Genomic DNA, 16,049 nt, shown 5'->3' with positions numbered 1-16,049 from the left:
TGCCAGTACAAAATAGAACAATAAAAAGAAAAACACTTAAACCAAAATACAAATTAAACAAACGTTGTTTGCATAGCATACTGATTCATCTGGTCTGTGTGTGTTCTCTTATCGTCAGGTATTTGTCAATTTCGCCAAGGACCAAAGTGACGAGGACCACTTAAAAGACATTTCAATGCACAAGAGAGACGCGGTGGCAGTGGACATTACACAGCTCAAGTCTTTCCTCACAGACGAGAAGGCCAGGGAGAGCTGTGTGTGAATCCAAGGCTGCACCTGAAATGGAACTCTGTTCCCTACACAGTGCGCTACTTTCGACCAGAGCCCTGGTCAAAAAAGTGGCCTATGTAGTGTATAGGTTGCCATTTTGCACGAACCCTGTGTCTGTTCCTCTCCCAGATTAACTGCTGAGGCCCCTGTAGACGGGTCATTCCGGAGAGGAGGATTTTCTACTTTGTGTTTTTTAAAATTTTCTCAGTGGATTGCCCAGTGTTAGCGTTCTTTTGTAGGGTGACGCGAGAACGAGCGGCAGAAGTTCAACACTGAAAGTCAATGCAAATCAATGCAAAGAAATAAAGACGATAAAATCCCATGAAGTGTTCTACGAGGAACAGCCTTGTGTCCCTCGCTAGCTAGATTGAAAAGACTGAAAGACTTGAATATATTTTAAAGTTGTACCCCAGGCAGAGCATGAAGAGTACACAGTTTCTGTGTGCTCACTCGACCAGGATCAGCGACACGCTCGACAATGTATAAAGAAGAAGTTCCAATCAACTCGCTCATTGCCAACCGACAGTCATTTTGATTCAGGGTCTATTTTATCTCCCGCTCTTTGTTACTATGAGAACCAATTTTTTAATTTTTTTTTATGAACTTGAAGAATAAGAATTAATTTCAACAATTGTCCAATCCCAAATGAAAGACATTTTAAATACAGTATATTGATCAATTTAGTTTTGCATCTTAAAAAAATGGAACCTAATGGAGTTTGTTGTATTTTTTTTTTTAATATTCATGTTTTGTCGTTGTTGTCATGACGTCCAGCACAGTGCCTGCCAATCATGTTGGAGATAATGTTAGCACTCCAAAAGAGAGGCCATGGAATGTTCTGGAATGACAAAGCACAAAGACTGGAGCTTCTTTAGAACCCTGAAGGGATTTCAGAGAGACCTTATTGTCTGATTACTGCTTTAAATGTACTGTACTTTGCCATAGGTCATGTGGGGTCAACTTCTGTACGTGAATGTGCAGTCTAATAACGACAAAGGTTGCTTATTAGCTAACAATCATCCTTTTGACATTTGTGACAGGTTTTCTGAAGTGTGAGGATGGAACTAAATGTCATGCGTTCTAATGGACCACATTAGTGTAGATAGGACCTGTACGGTCTGTGTGCCAAAGCATGAACCCTCTAAGACAGGTATAATGGACTAAAGAGACGGGCTGTTGCTGTTGGATAACCTACTGGGGTTTTCCCCTGGCAGGCTTCAAGATTCTGTGGTAAAAAACCCCCCAAAAAACGGTATTGCTAACGTGACCATGAGAGAAATGTGACTGGGTATACCATTTTTTTCATTTATTTATGTATTGTGAAGTCACAGGTAAACAATGACAGAAGAGCAGACGATGATGATATATATATATATCTGGATATGTGTTGTTCAGTAAACAGTCACCAGTGCCAAAACATTGAGTCAACGTTGTGTTGAGGTTGAGTCAGGGGGCGGGGCGGCTTATTTGTACCCTTTTACTTCTCTTTTTCCTTGAACAGCTGACTTCCTGTAGTTCAGCCGCCATCTTTGGAGTTTTCCGCTTGAGAAGTAAAGGACACGTGCTGAGAGTGAAGGATGGAACGGCTAGAATGTATAGAACACGTGGCTACACATGGAGGCTGGGTCTCACATGGTGCTCACAAACAATCCAACCATCGTTGTACTTTCTGGGCCGTTGCCAAGGTCCTTTTTGTGCGTTATTATTACTGACCATAACCCCAAAATGTACACCCCCCTCTTCTCTAACTCCTGGTGTTGTATTTACTGACACACAACACGTCCGCCATAGTTACACCAGCATTCTGCCATATTAACATACAAACTTAGGGCCAAATGAACACGATAAAAGGCAACAGTCGAACACCAGTCGAATTGAGAGGGACCAGACCAATAAAGTGCCAGTGTTTTGGTTACGTTACGATGAGTACTACGTTCATTCGGACAGAATAGCTGATCATACAAAGAACCCTATCTGCTCATTGGACATGATGGGGAGGGATGTGGACACCTAGCACTTTATTTAAGTTTTCTATGTAATCTACACAGTACAGGACTTACATTGGAATAGCCCCAGATTTCAGAAGATACACCTGAAACTGCAATGCATTTAGTTTGTTCCATGACAAAAAAAGAAAACTATTTGGAAGAAAGTGTCCTACAGTATCATGGTAGATATTTTCTTGCATTGAATATTTGTTTACATTTGAAGTATTAAAAAGGCTGGTTGTGTCTGTTATTTGTTGTGTACAGTACTTATTTACAGGAATAAAAATTGATACATTTTCAAGACAGTAGTTTGTCTGCTTTCTTCAATTCTACCACTATCTTGTCTTCATCATTACCAATTCTAGATAACTAAGGTAAACCCTTTCTAAAATTACATCACTTATAGTTGCCCTTATTTCTACAATAATTCAAGTCAAACAACTTCATGTTAACATTTCTGCTGTTTACATGTCAAGCTTTACCTGAGATTACCGGAAAATTACTGCTACCAAAGATTATGGATATACTGACAAGATACATGTCTCACCCTAACGGCACAACAGCAGGCTGTCCAGCTGCCGCATATCCTTTCTTTGGATTGGTGGATACATCTCATTATTGTAATCTTTTTTAAATATTCAACGAGGGTTGTTGACGTCAACCGCCTGTGTTCAATAGAGATTATGATACTAGCCTCATTTCATGAATATGCATAGCCATTTTAAGACAACCCACATAGTGTTTTTTTTCTTCTCAAAGTTGCCGGGATGTCACTTGTCCTACTTCTACCAGTACAATTGTAACAACTTAAGCATTACGAAACTTCTATTTGATAAATAAACCTCAAGTAGCAAATAAGCCATATGTTTTTTTTATTGACTGAATATGACACTCATTGACCTCCATACAAAACCCCTTGCTTGGTGGGCAAACACAAACAAAAACACCTGCTGGAGGGAGATTTCTGTTGAGTTGGGCTTCTCTCTTCCTCTCTGCTATTACCTACCTACGTGATGCAATTGAAAGGTAAACTTGAAATACAAAAAAAAAAATTTGGTCACATGACCAAAACTGTTTTGTTAGACTTCAGTGCAGCTTGACATAGTCTGCTGCTGAAACAATGTATGTGTTATGGCTTTACATCCTATGCTATATTGTGGATCACATTGCACACCCTTTAGTTTGTCCATTTTCATCTCACAAGTTTTTACATGAATTTCTCAACATTTAAAATTTCAATAGCTCCTTGGTCATGTGACCAAAATCCTGTGAGATGAAAATGGACAAACTAAAGGGTTTGCAATATAGAAGGGTGGTCAGTGGACATTCTGAACCTTCTTTGAAGTCAGTAGGTCACATGACAAAGGAGCTATTGACATTTTTAATTTAGAACATTTCCTGTAAAAACATGCGAGATGAAAATGGACAAACTAAAGGGTGTGCAATGTGTAGGCCCACTGAGTGGACATTCTGAACCTTGTTTGGTTACATGTTCAGTATATGTATTGACCAGCAAACCCACTGCAGCCTACCTTACTAGCTCACTCTCCATCCCTGCTTTGGACAATTAATAACATGCGTGGTAAACCGTGGGGTGTTGGGTTGAGCTTGCAGAGATTGACACAGAGACAGGGAGGTTTTAGTCCGCAAAAAAAACTTCACAAAGAAAATTACTTGGGTTAGGCTCGGTCCTACTTCTCGACTGTGGCTTGGTGTCGGTCTCTCCCCCGTTCCCTCTCGCGGTGTTGCCACCGTGATCCTTTTATTTGGCCTCCACGGCTGGTTGGCACTTTCCTCTAACTATCCCCACTTAGAGCTGTCCGTGTCGGGGTGCCCAGCTCCCGTGTTCCCAGCAGAGGGAGCCAACGTCGCCTCACCTACCTCCCCTCTATTACCATCCCCGGGCTAGACCTCCACACATGACTCTCGTACTTTGCCCTTTTCCTTTATGGTTGATATTAACAATGAAAGGAGATGTTATCTGTCTCTCTCCTATTGTGTACCGCTGTTAAATACTGTAGCAAAATACAAAACAGGGAAAATAGGTACTTAGAACTACCAATTATTATAGATAGATAAATATTAAAGAAAAGGGTAAACACAACACTGGACTGAACCCCCTAATTGTCAAACTAATATTAATGTACAACAATATAGAAGAGACATGACTAGAGGTTATGCAATATGGGTGTATATCCACCTCACGCTTCTTAGGTGTGTAACTAACATGACCAAGCTATTGAAATGTAAAACTATTACAAATGTACGTTACACCATGTGATTTTACAGTACACAAACAAGCGTGTGCAATATAGAAGGGTGGTCAGTGGACATTCTGAACCTTGTTTGAAGTCAGTAGGTCACATGACCAAGGAGCTATTGAAATTTGAAATTTGGAAAAATTCCTGTAAAATCTTGTGAGATGAAAATGGACAAACTAAAGGGTGTGCAATATAGAAGGGTAATCAGTGGACATTCTGAACCTTGTTTGAAGTCAGTAGGTCATATGACCAATGAGCTATTGAAATTCAAAAATGTAAATAAATCATTTAAAATAGTGTGAGATGTAAATCAACAAAAAAAAGTGTGTGCAATGTGTGTCTATGCCATCGGGTTAGCTACAACCCATTTTGAAAGTTTTAGGAGTAATGGTTAAAGTTGAAAAATGTGATTTGTCAGTATGTTGAAGGTCCCTAACTGCTGTTGGTGGACGTAAGGAAAACTACAGGTGAATATCCGTCGAATATCCAACCTGAAACTGTCGGTGAGAGGTCAATCTGTGATAACGCACTGCTCTGCTTTCTTGACATCACAATCAACTGAACAAGTCTTACAAGACCTACTTTTATCACACCTAGACTTTTATCACAACCAGTTATATGGTCAAGTTCCAATTTGTGAGGTGACGGGGGAAAGACTGACCATACAGACTGAGACTGACCATACATACATACTACAGCATAGTGATGGTAAGTCGTATGTTTGTTCCCGACTGATTTGTATGCTGCAGAAACAAGGAAGTGATCATTCATGTAACAGGTACTGAATAGGGTTTGAATGTAAAGAAGCATGTAAGTGATCATTCATACAGGTACTGAATAGGGTTTGAATGTAGAGAAGCATGGAAGGGATCATTCATACAGGTACTGAATAGGGTTTGAATGTAAAGAAGCATGGAAGGGATCATGTCACAGGTAGTGAACAGGTTTTGAATGTAAAGAAGCATGGAAGTGATCATGTCACGGGTATTGAACAGGTTTTGAATGTAAAGAAGCATGGAAGTGATCATGTAGTGAATGTAGTAGTGAATGTACAGAATCACAAAAAACAAGTGTGTTATCAACTGGTGTTTTTAGAAACATATATAAGTAACCAAACCAATAGTTGCTTTTAGATTGTGATTAAGACCTTTCACACAGTTTCAAACATGGGAAACATTTCCACAAAAAATATATTAAACCATAATCATCTCAAATATCTTAGCCGAAAATGGAAGAAGAAACCATATATAAAATACGCATTAACTATATGCATAGTCATAGAACTTATATACACATTTAAACCAAGTAGTTCTCCCTTACAGAATTACACAAAGACAACTCATTACAAATGATATACAAAATAACTTCCTCGTCCCACACGCCTTCCCTTTTGTACTGCCATTAAAAGTCAAACATGTTGATCAAACATTTTGATCCACTCTGATATTTATGAGGTCTTGTTGTGCCATCTTATTTATCCAAGTGCTATCCATTGGTTTCCACAATAAATACACGTGTTCCGGAGAATTCAGAGCATTCTCGGTACTGCATTCCATGGTTCCGCTGTGCTTTCTCTGCCCACCACCTTGTGATAAGTGATGTGCAAAACAACTACTAACATTCATCAACTTTCACTAAGTTTTCCCCACATCTACAGTGATTTTCGTGAACAGAGCATCCTTTTCCACTTTGACGACTTCGTACTTGAGAGAGCTGATCCCATCGGTATTTATCGTCAGTCTCGTGCGTTGTATTCTGTCAAACCTGCGATGCAAAGGAAACGACTTATCAGTCTACTATCCTCATATGAAGATATTTGGGATGCACTGATATGTCAATTCTGGGGCCATACAATAGCCAATATTTTCTTGGCTGTGATGGCTGAGTAACAATGCTGATGCTATCATAAAGAAATAAAAACTTTCCCCTTAAAATCTAAATGATCTTTTTTAAAGATACAACATTGTGGGGAACATGTTGAATGTGGTTGTTCTAATCTAAAGCTTTACCTCTGAGGATTTGGGTTGTTCAGTTTGTCTCTCTCGTGACGGATCATCCGGCATTTCCCGACCTCGCCATCTGGACGAGAGATGGACATTCCTCTGGAGCTCACCCTGTGGAAATCAGAGTTTATTATTATAATGGACTTTGCATACACGTTGGAAATACTGTGGAATTTAGTGTTGGGGTCAATTGTAATTCAATTCAGGAAGTGATTTAAGTAAAAAATGTGACCATTTTTTTAGGAAATAGCTTCTCCTTTTCAGTTTATAAATTTTTTGGGGAAAAAAAACCTGCAATTTCAGTTTAGTTCATGAATTGACTGACCCTAACACCCTGGTGGATATATTGTGTTTTGCATGAACATTATACAATGCATCGGTAACATTAGAAAGTGATGATGTCCCCTTGCCAAGTCTGACTTTAATATAGGCTCATCTGTAATGCTTTAAAAGTCTGTTTGGGTTGGAATGCACTGTCTTGCCTGTTGAAAATGTCATCATCTTCACCACCCCAGCCCCAGTAGTTGTTGGGAAAGCCGTTGATTTTAAGGAACTGCTCCTTACTTAACGCTGAGACACCACCAAAGTACTGGTTATAGGGCAACCTATGAATGAGACAAAGACAAAATATTTCTAATCTGGCCCATACAAAGAGCCAAGTAATGAAAAGGGTAGGCTAAGCATAAGTAGATATACTTGTTTACAACTCTTCTAGCTATGTACTCATAGTATGAATTGAGGAAGAGTCCCAATTAAACAAAATGATGATGATGCATTAGAAAGAAGTTGTCGGTTGAGTTTTGTGCCGTACTTGAAGCCAAACTTGTCCATGGAGACAGACAGGTGTCTGGGCTGGCTGAAGCATTTGTAGGTGTTGTGGTCATCCATGGGGATGATGTCCACGTCACTGAACACAAAGCAGTCGTAGTCATACTCTTTCAGGGCCTCAGCATAGCCAATGTTCATCAGCTTGGCCCTGTTGAATGTGTTGTCTCCATCCTAATGAAGAAATGACAGTAATTTTCAAAACATCGGTACGCTAAATTATTTGCCAAATATTCACTTATAGTTGAATAAAGTTTGTCCTTAGAAAAGGTTTAATTCATCAAAAATGGTATTTGAAAAAAGTTCCAGTATATGCAAATTGATTTCAAGTTGGTTTACTCTTACATTTTACATTTGAGTCATTTAGCAGCCGCTCTTATCCAGAGCGACTACAGTTATCTAGGTGGGACAACCACATCACAGGCATAGAACGTTTTTTTTTTCTTCTTAGCTGTCACAGATCTTCCATTGTTGGGTAAACTATTTAAAGATTTACTGAGAAGGGGCTCCCGAGTGGCGCAGCTGTCTAAGGCACTGCATCTCAGTGCTAAAGGTGTCACTACAGACCCTGGTTTGATTCCAGGCTGTATCACAACTGGCTGTGATTGGGAGTCCCATAGGGCAGTGTGCAATTGTCCCAGCATCGTCCGGTTTAGGGTTAGGCCGGGTTAGGCCATCGTTGTAAATAAGAATGTGTTCTTAACCGACTTCCCTAGTTAAATAAATAAAAAAAGCAAGCAGACCAGTTTTCTAAGTCACTGACAGCCTGAAGATCTACTGAGCTGCAACGCACATTCAAGCCAGTTCTCTTTCCCAACAGCCAGCTAACTTCACATTGTCATTAGCATATGAGCAAAGTACTAGAAAAAAAGGAAGGTCCGCACTCACTACTTTTTTCTTTTACAGATTACTTCAGGTCAACGCACCACCTTCTAAAAGACAGTCACTAGGGGCCCTCTTCTTGGACACAGATTAAGCCTAGTCCTGGTCTAAAAATAAATGTAGTCTCGGACTATGCTTAATGTGTGTCTGCGAAACCGGATCCTAGGAGCCCCAGACAGGTTTTGTCCTTATCTCATATGAGGAAAGTAAACAATATTTGCACAACCATCATGCAATACACTAAATAGAAAAAGCAAGGGACTTCCCCTTAAGAAATGTCAGAAAAGAACAGGAAGAACCTGTAGAAGTCATGTAAGGACACAGTTATTTCCTCTACACTGTTAATGTCATCTTCATAGGAGTAGGCTACTGTTCACTATCAATGTGTGGTAGTCATCAGCTGACAGTTAGGGCCGAAGTGATGATTCTGTCATCCAAATACACCACAAAAATGAAATAATATTGAATTTGATTATTTAAACAAAATAAATCTAAAGTTACAATTCTGAGCAACAGGTTGGTCAAAACAAGCTTTGTGATTGGTTGAGACGCGGTCTAAGCCATACTAAATGATCAGTTTAGCACGGGTAAGCCTATAATACAAAAATTGGCATCTTGCTTTCTGTTCCATCAGAGAAATCACTGCGCATCCACTGTACCATCAGCCCAGACAGGCCATTCATTAACTTGATTTCCACTATAAAAAGCATTTAGACATTATCTCCCGTGCTTCTAGCGTAACGCCTCAATCAGACCGACAGCGATTTACATCAATGCTGTGTAATATATTCTGTAGTCAAACTTTTCCCATTATGTAATCCAAAATTGTTACTCTATATGTGTGCAATAAAAGTTCAACATTCCCCTTTTGCTACTATTTCTGTCAAGTCTATGCATACAAGTTGATGCATACGTTGGATAAATCCAACGTATGCACAACACAGAACACAGAGCGCGAGGCAAACGCAGCGTTCCATTGGAAATGAATGTACTTCTGGTGTGCCAAAACGCAATGACGATGTCGGTCTGATCGAGGCATTACATTTGGATTGCAACAACGGGGGTTTGTACAAACGTTGCCGTCTTTCTCTCTGACATTTGTTTAAATTCTATCTCCACTGTCCCAACGAGGATTATCGTGTCAGGACGAGACAAACGAGACAAAATATTTTCTCAGCCCGTCAAAATCATGAATCAAACAAAATGAAATGCAGCTAGTTTGCGGTCTTTCCTGCTTCCGTTTGAAGTGACTGTGTTGCTGTGTAGTTGGCTAGCACCTCTGAACAGGGTCCTGACAGGAGAGCAAATGTTCTATGTCAGGGAAAATCATTGATATGGAACAAAAAGACTTCACGACTGGGTCACGGCTCTGGCAACCTAAACGGATAGAATGAACGACCAGCCGGCTTGGCTAGCAACCAAGATTTGTGTCAGGACTAGGCCTATATTTTCATTGAGGGATGAAATAGTAGCCTATGAATACATATCAAAATCAAGTGTTTTATCTAATTGGTAACCCGTTGTAGAAAAGCAATTGTTGACTCGAGGTTGTGCTAAACGACTTATTTATCACGACTGCGCTGATCTACGGCACTCGGATCCGCCTCGTACCTGTGATCGCAGCACAGCCGTGCTAAAAAAGCATGCCCTCTCATCTACAATTGCTTTAATCAGTTGCCTTTGTTTAATCTTCATAATTAGAGATACCTGCTATATCCTGAAGGCTACTATACCTGACCATTTTCATGCTTTAAAAGGGCAATCTGCAGTTGCTACATCCAATTTTGTACTTATAAATTAACGATAGATTGATTCTTGAAGAATATAACGTATAAATGCCTTTGAGCTTAGTTCAACTTTCATACCCCATCAGAACCCAAAATATAAGCTGGTTTTACTCCAATGTTTGTAAACATTGTAAATGCATAGCCTGAAAATATGCTTAAAACTATAATGTTGATGTCTTGGATGATCAGTCTTTGCATCAATAGCTCCATCTACGAATTTAAAAGTAATTACATTTCTCCAGGCCTTTTTTTTTACTAAAACAGAGGCAGGGAGTCCGCTTTGTTATTGCTTCAACTGTGGATTGCCCCTTTAATGTAACATTTATTTATTTGTTTTTATCTATGGGAGAAAAAATAAGCAGTCCTCTGTCTCTTTATCATTACAAGTTAGGAAAGGCAGAGAGTTCATTGAGGTGATGGATGTGGTGGAAAGGAGGAAAGGTATGGAGGAAAGAGAAGAATAAAAAGAAAGAGAGAAGCTGTCAGCGGTATGCAGTCAAACAGCTTTGCCGCTCTATAGCGTGCCATTGACTCTTTTCTCTTCCAGTAGTGTAGGATTGGCGCTCATACTGCCATATCTGATTTCTAATTGGTTTACAAGACAATAACCTGTTCACAAAGACACAAAGACAGCAAGGTGCTGTGTCTGAAATCCTTTAACAATGACTAAATCTGTTGACTTAAACCAACAAACATTTGCCCACGGGAGAAACCATCCAACAGCAATACATGGACCTGAGTTACCACACAATCAGGAAATAGAGGCTGTCTGTCAACCATGTTTAGTTCCTCTTATCCTACCTACAGTAAGACATGTTGTCCTTTAAAACAATACATTAGAATAAACTCATACTTGATGACATCACATCAGGGATCATGGTTATTTGATTGAGACACTCCATGTTGCAAACCGTTTTGCAAACCGAAGGCTTCCATTTGTTCATCACGGTGACTTGGCTGTGCCCTCTGATTATTTGTGAGAAACACAGCAGGACAGCTGGTGGTTTATAGATAGTGAGTATAAACTTCAACTCACAGCTGAACCATGTCTGTGTTTAAAGAACAGGCCTGGGCTTGTGTGGAAGGGCGCTGGGGCTGGAGAGCTGGGGGGCTGGAGCTGGATGTCTGTCTATCTCCTGTTTCAGTGTCTCTCTCAGTGTCTCTCTCAGAGCTCTCTTAGTTTCTCACAAATGTCGCACTTCTTACAAATCTATCATTTCGTAGTTCCGTACATTTACTTTTCCTCTTCTTTCGTCCCTCTTACATTTTCTGTAGGAAGCGAGGGTGAAGGACTGCAGGAGAGGACACAAGGAATCAAGGATAGGCTATTGAGATTCAGCGTCGGTTTAAAGACCCTGAGTAATGATTTGTAACTGTGAGGGGGGGGATGTTGCGACACACTTCACTAGGGTAGGGGGCAGCATTCGGAATTTTGGATGAAAAGCGTGCCCAAATTAAACTGCCTGCTACTCAGGCCCAGAAGCTAGGATATGCATGTAGTTAGTAGATTCGGATAGAAAACACTCCAAAGTTTCCAAAACTGTTAACATAATGTCTGTAAGTATAACAGAACTGATATGGCAGTCGAAAACCTGAGGAAAATCCATCCAGGAAATACTATTATTTTGAAAGGCTGTTTTTCCATTGAAAGCCTATCCACCATACAAAGACTTAGGACCCAGTTCACTATCTCTATGGCTTCGTCTACATATGGCCAGTCTTTAGGCATTGTTTCAGGCTTTTACTCTGAAAAATGAGGGAGATGCAGCACTTTCAATGAGTGGACAGTGGAAATTTCCAGACATGAGTCCAGCGCGTGATTGGGAGCGCGCCTTTCTTGTTTTTCCTTTTCTATTGACGAAGCTTTTGTCCGGTTGAAATATTATTGATTATTTATGACAAAAACAACCTGAGGAATGATTTTAAACATCGTTTGACATGTTTCTACGAACTTTTATTGTACTATTTTGACTTTTCGTCTGGATGTTGAGAGCGTGCTTTGTGCCTTTGGATTACTGAACTTAACGCGCCAATTAAATCTGAGGTTTTTGGACATGAAGAGGGACATTATCGAACAAAATGAACATTTATTGTGTAACATGGAGTCCTGGGAGTGCCACCAGATGAAGATCATCAAAGGATAGTAATTCATTTAATCGCTATTTCTGACTTTTGTGAGTCCTCTCCTTGGCTGGAAAATGTCTGTATGGTGTTTTGTGGCTAGGCGCTGTCCTAACATAATCGCATGGTGTGCTTTCGCCGTAAAGCCTTTTTGAAATCGGACACTGTGGTTGGATTAACAAGAAGTGTATCTTTAAAATGGTGTATAATACTTGTATGTTTGAGGAATTTTAATTATGGGATTTCTGTTGTTTGAATTTGGCGCCCTGCAATTTCACTGGCTGTTGTCGAGGTGGGACGCTAGTGTCCCACTGATACCAGAGAGGTTAACATTCTTCCTGTTATCTATAATGAAGGGTGGGAGGTTACTTGTGTGGAAAACTCTAGGCATGAATAAACAAATTTATGACAACTGAGTAGTCTTCTTTGTTCAGACAGACTCTGAAAGGCTAGTTCAGTGAATAGATGAAACCAGTCATGCATAGAGATTAGACTGGTTTCTCTGGCTTTACCTGATTGATGACATAGACACCATAGTCCAGCTGTTGGCGCTGAAGGATGGGATGGAGGTAGTGGAGCCAGAACTTGAGGTGCTCTTCACGATGGCGGAAGGGGATGATTAGAGCAACCTTCTGGAGGGCGACGCAGTCATGTGGTTTGTAGCGACCTCCTTCCTGCAGACCTGGGTTCTCCTTCCTCACTGTGTCCAAGCTGACAGGCGTAGAGAACTCCACCCTGAGAGGCCCAACTGCAGGTCAGGAGAAACAGATCTCTTGGGTCATAAACTCTCACACACCTCTTCCTGTTCCTTAACCACATTCACTTCCTTTTCACTTTCTGCCTTCACGCCTCCATCTCGCTCTCTCTTTGTTCAAAGTTTTCAGCCTTTGACCTCATGTAAAAAAAATAGAGCACACACACACACGCGCATGCATGCACACTCACAAACACAGGTGCACGCATGCACACACACACGCACACACACACGGACGCATCCCTTATTGCATCCCTTATTGATATCACAAGTATTTCACTACACACAAGCATTTCGCTACACTTGCAATAAAGGGAAAGGGGGATACCTAGTCAGTTGTACAACTGAATCCCTTCAACTGAAATGTGTCTTCTGCATTTAACCCAACCCCTCTGAAATAACATCTGCTAACCATGTGTACGTGATCCAATAAAATTTGATTTGACACACAGATACAACCAGAACCACAGGAAATGGTGCTGACTTAACGGATATCTCATGCTTGTCTCTTTGCAACAGGCAGTTCAGGGGTTAAGAGGAAATATGTGTTATCTCGTCCCCCCCAAAAAGTATGGTCTATGCTGCTGAAAGTATTTGCCCCGAGCCATGATTGAGCTGAACACAGAACATATAGTTATTTTCAGCAACAGAGAGCAAACTTCACAATGCAGCTCAGCTTAAACATGAAATAAATCGAAAGATCTTTCCTCATATTGACTTATAGTTAAAGCCAGGAAATATAGGCCTAATATGAGATACACAACTATATCATATATTTATAATTACATAATACAATGTTTGATGCAACTGTGCCAGGCTACAAAACATTAAGAACACCTGCTCTTTCCATGACATAGACTGAAAAGGTGAATCCAGGTGAAAGCTATGATCCCTTATCGATGTCACTTATGTGAAAGGGAGGAGACAGGTTAAAGCCTTGAGACAACTGAGACATGGATTGTGTATGTGTGCCATTCAGAGGGTGAATGGACATGACAACATTTTTTTAGTGTCGAACGGGGTATGGTAGTAGGTGCCAGGCGCAAGAACTGCAACACTGCTGGGATTTTCATGCTCAACAGTTTCCTGTCACCCAGAGGAAATCCAGCCATTGGAGTCAGACACCTTGTAGAGTCAATGCCCTGACGAATTGAGGCTGTTCTGAGGGCAAATGGGGCGAAGGGGTTGCAACTCAATATTAGGAAGGTGTTCCTAATGTTTGGTGTACTCAGTGTATGTTTGGAGAAGATCCCAGAGAATGATCCCATGAATGTTATGGCTGATAATTATATATATTTCAAGGATATGCAGCATGCTCATTTCCTTGTTATTTTTGGCCAAACAGTTCGATTAAATATCAAAAGTTTTAATGTATTTCCTTGGGAGGCCAAACTATCTGGATTCAGGTTCCATGCTTGATTAGGGGAAACAAATACAGTCCATATGTGCATGACAGAGGAATTGGAGAAAAAATCAGCATGGAAATAGCCTGCTAATGTGTTATAAAGAGTCCTTTTACATGTTTATAACAATTACATGTATAATGCAATATAATGCCATGTTTCTGCTGTGCATGTTTGATTAAATACCAGCCCTTGAATTAAAATTAATTGATCAAATCATAGCCTACTTACCCAGATGTGGAGACGTATCAGAACATTTTTCAAACTTATTCCACAAAGTAGTAGTAGTAGTAGTAGTAGTAGTAGTTGTAGTAGTAGTAGTAGTAGTTGTAGTAGTTGCATTGGGTAAATGTATATCCTGAAACTTCGGAGTTCGCAATATTACAACTCTGTTATTAAGGTCGTGTTGTCCATTATCTTGAAGTGTCACGGTAATTAAAGCTGTTTCATTTCGCGTCTGTGTCTTTATTTGTTTGTTTGCTGACAACCCATTCGAGTAACCCATTAAATAAAATAAAGCCACTAAGAGGTTAATAACACCTAAAACTACAACCACGGTGCAGCCTCTCTTCCGCAGCCTAAAGTTGAGAGATGAGTCGAGCATAATGCGGCTGTCATATGCCGAACTGTAGTGACAAATACATATCCGTTTACCCACCGACCGTATTGAAAAAGCAATTTAAAAATACTCTATTTTTTGGCACAAAACAGTATAGTTTCAAGCAAAAAGACAAGGTAAGATCATTTTTCTCCTCTACTGTGTGGCTGTGACCATCAGTTGTCGTAGGCTCCCGAGAGTGAATGAACTTTGTGTACTACACTTTTTGGCAGTAACATGACATTCAATGGACCTGTGGCTTCCTCTATAATAAAAGCCACAACGAGGAAATCATAGCCTACTAGGCAACTGCACTAGCAAACTATTCAATAAAATGCCCAAAACATAGTCATTATGTAGTACTTGCCTAGTAGTCTTTATTAATTTGCAAGTCCCTAGGCTGGGATATGTTTGAATTTGAATTTACTCCAGGAGAACGACCAGATAGATCCCTGTGAGGTAGGCTATTTTTTTCCTTAGAAAACGTTTTAGCCTATAGGGCTATTCTAATTGTTCTCTGACGCTATCGGCCTACATTTGAAAATAATTGGATTTAATAAAACTTTAAATTCAATACCAGCATAAGCGACGTATACACTACTTTATGTGTAAACCTTGATAATGTTTTATGAGAAGGGTTTATATATCAAATAAAATAAAATGTGTAGACCTTATCATGGAACGTTTACTTACAAGCCCTTAAACCAACAACGCAGTTGAAGAAATAGAGTTAATAAAATATTTACTAAATAAACTAAAGTTAAAAAAAACATCTAATCAATCAAAAAGTAACACAAGAAATGTACATAACAATAATGAGGCTATGGGTACCGAGTCAATGTGTGGGGTACAGGTTAGTCGAGGTAATTTGTAAAGTGACTATGCATAGATTAACAGCGAGTAGCAGCAGTGTAAAAACAAAGGGGGGGTCATGTAAATAGTCTGAGTGGCTATTTGATTTGTTGTTCAGCAGTATTATGGCTTGTGGGTAGAAGCTGTTAAGGAGCCTTTTGGTCCTAGACTTGGCGCTCCGGTACTGCTTGCTGTGCAGTAGCAGAGAGAACAGTCTATAACTTGGTTGACTGGAGTCTTTGACAATTTTTGTGGGCCTTCCTCTGACACCGCCTAATATATATGTCCTGGATGTCAGGAAACTT

At 40.0% G+C, this 16,049-nt stretch overlaps 2 protein-coding genes across 7 annotated transcripts in view; one reads left to right on the top strand and one right to left on the bottom strand.

The window, feature by feature from the left end:
* Positions 1–2,559, top strand: part of LOC106609880 (phospholipid-transporting ATPase ABCA1) — a 36,638-nt gene extending 34,079 nt beyond the window's left edge. For all 5 annotated transcript variants that reach the window (XM_045722703.1, XM_014208906.2, XM_014208905.2 and 2 more), the window contains exon 48: positions 119–2,559. In XM_045722703.1, coding sequence (XP_045578659.1) covers positions 119–262 — 144 coding nt within the window. In that variant the 3' untranslated portion in view covers positions 263–2,559. The remainder of the gene's footprint in view (positions 1–118) is intronic.
* Positions 2,560–5,592: 3,033 nt separating this feature from the next.
* Positions 5,593–15,116, bottom strand: LOC106597479 (beta-1,4-galactosyltransferase 1). 2 transcript variants are annotated; one of them, XM_045722704.1, is made up of 6 exons: positions 14,526–15,116; positions 12,650–12,885; positions 7,334–7,521; positions 7,005–7,127; positions 6,529–6,633; positions 5,593–6,283 (listed from the first exon to the last, which is right to left on the bottom strand). In XM_045722704.1, exons 1-6 carry the CDS (start codon positions 14,896–14,898, stop codon positions 6,154–6,156), a joined length of 1,155 nt encoding a protein of 384 aa, XP_045578660.1. In that variant the 5' UTR covers positions 14,899–15,116; the 3' UTR covers positions 5,593–6,153. The 2 variants fall into 2 exon arrangements, with proteins under 2 accessions (XP_045578660.1, XP_045578661.1); XM_045722705.1 differs by lacking the exons at positions 12,650–12,885; positions 14,526–15,116 and adding an exon at positions 8,236–9,220.
* Positions 15,117–16,049: the final 933 nt, after the last annotated feature.

The sequence above is a fragment of the Salmo salar genome, chromosome ssa08 (genome assembly GCF_905237065.1).
Source record: "Salmo salar chromosome ssa08, Ssal_v3.1, whole genome shotgun sequence".
NCBI lineage: Eukaryota > Metazoa > Chordata > Actinopteri > Salmoniformes > Salmonidae > Salmo > Salmo salar.
The sequence above is the reverse complement of the archived record's forward strand: the minus strand, read 5'-3'. Positions and strand labels throughout refer to the sequence as shown.

Excerpts from the sequence above, each read along its gene's own strand:
- LOC106597479 (XM_045722704.1), bottom strand. The coding sequence starts at position 14,898 with ATGCTCGACTCATCTCTCAACTTTAGGCTGCGGAAGAGAGGCTGCACC. Across the intron at positions 12,886-14,525 it reads TGATACGTCTCCACATCTGG|TTGGGCCTCTCAGGGTGGAG; the intron begins GTAAGTAGGCTA and ends CCTGACCTGCAG. Across the intron at positions 6,284-6,528 it reads AACAACCCAAATCCTCAGAG|GTTTGACAGAATACAACGCA; the intron begins GTAAAGCTTTAG and ends TTTGCATCGCAG.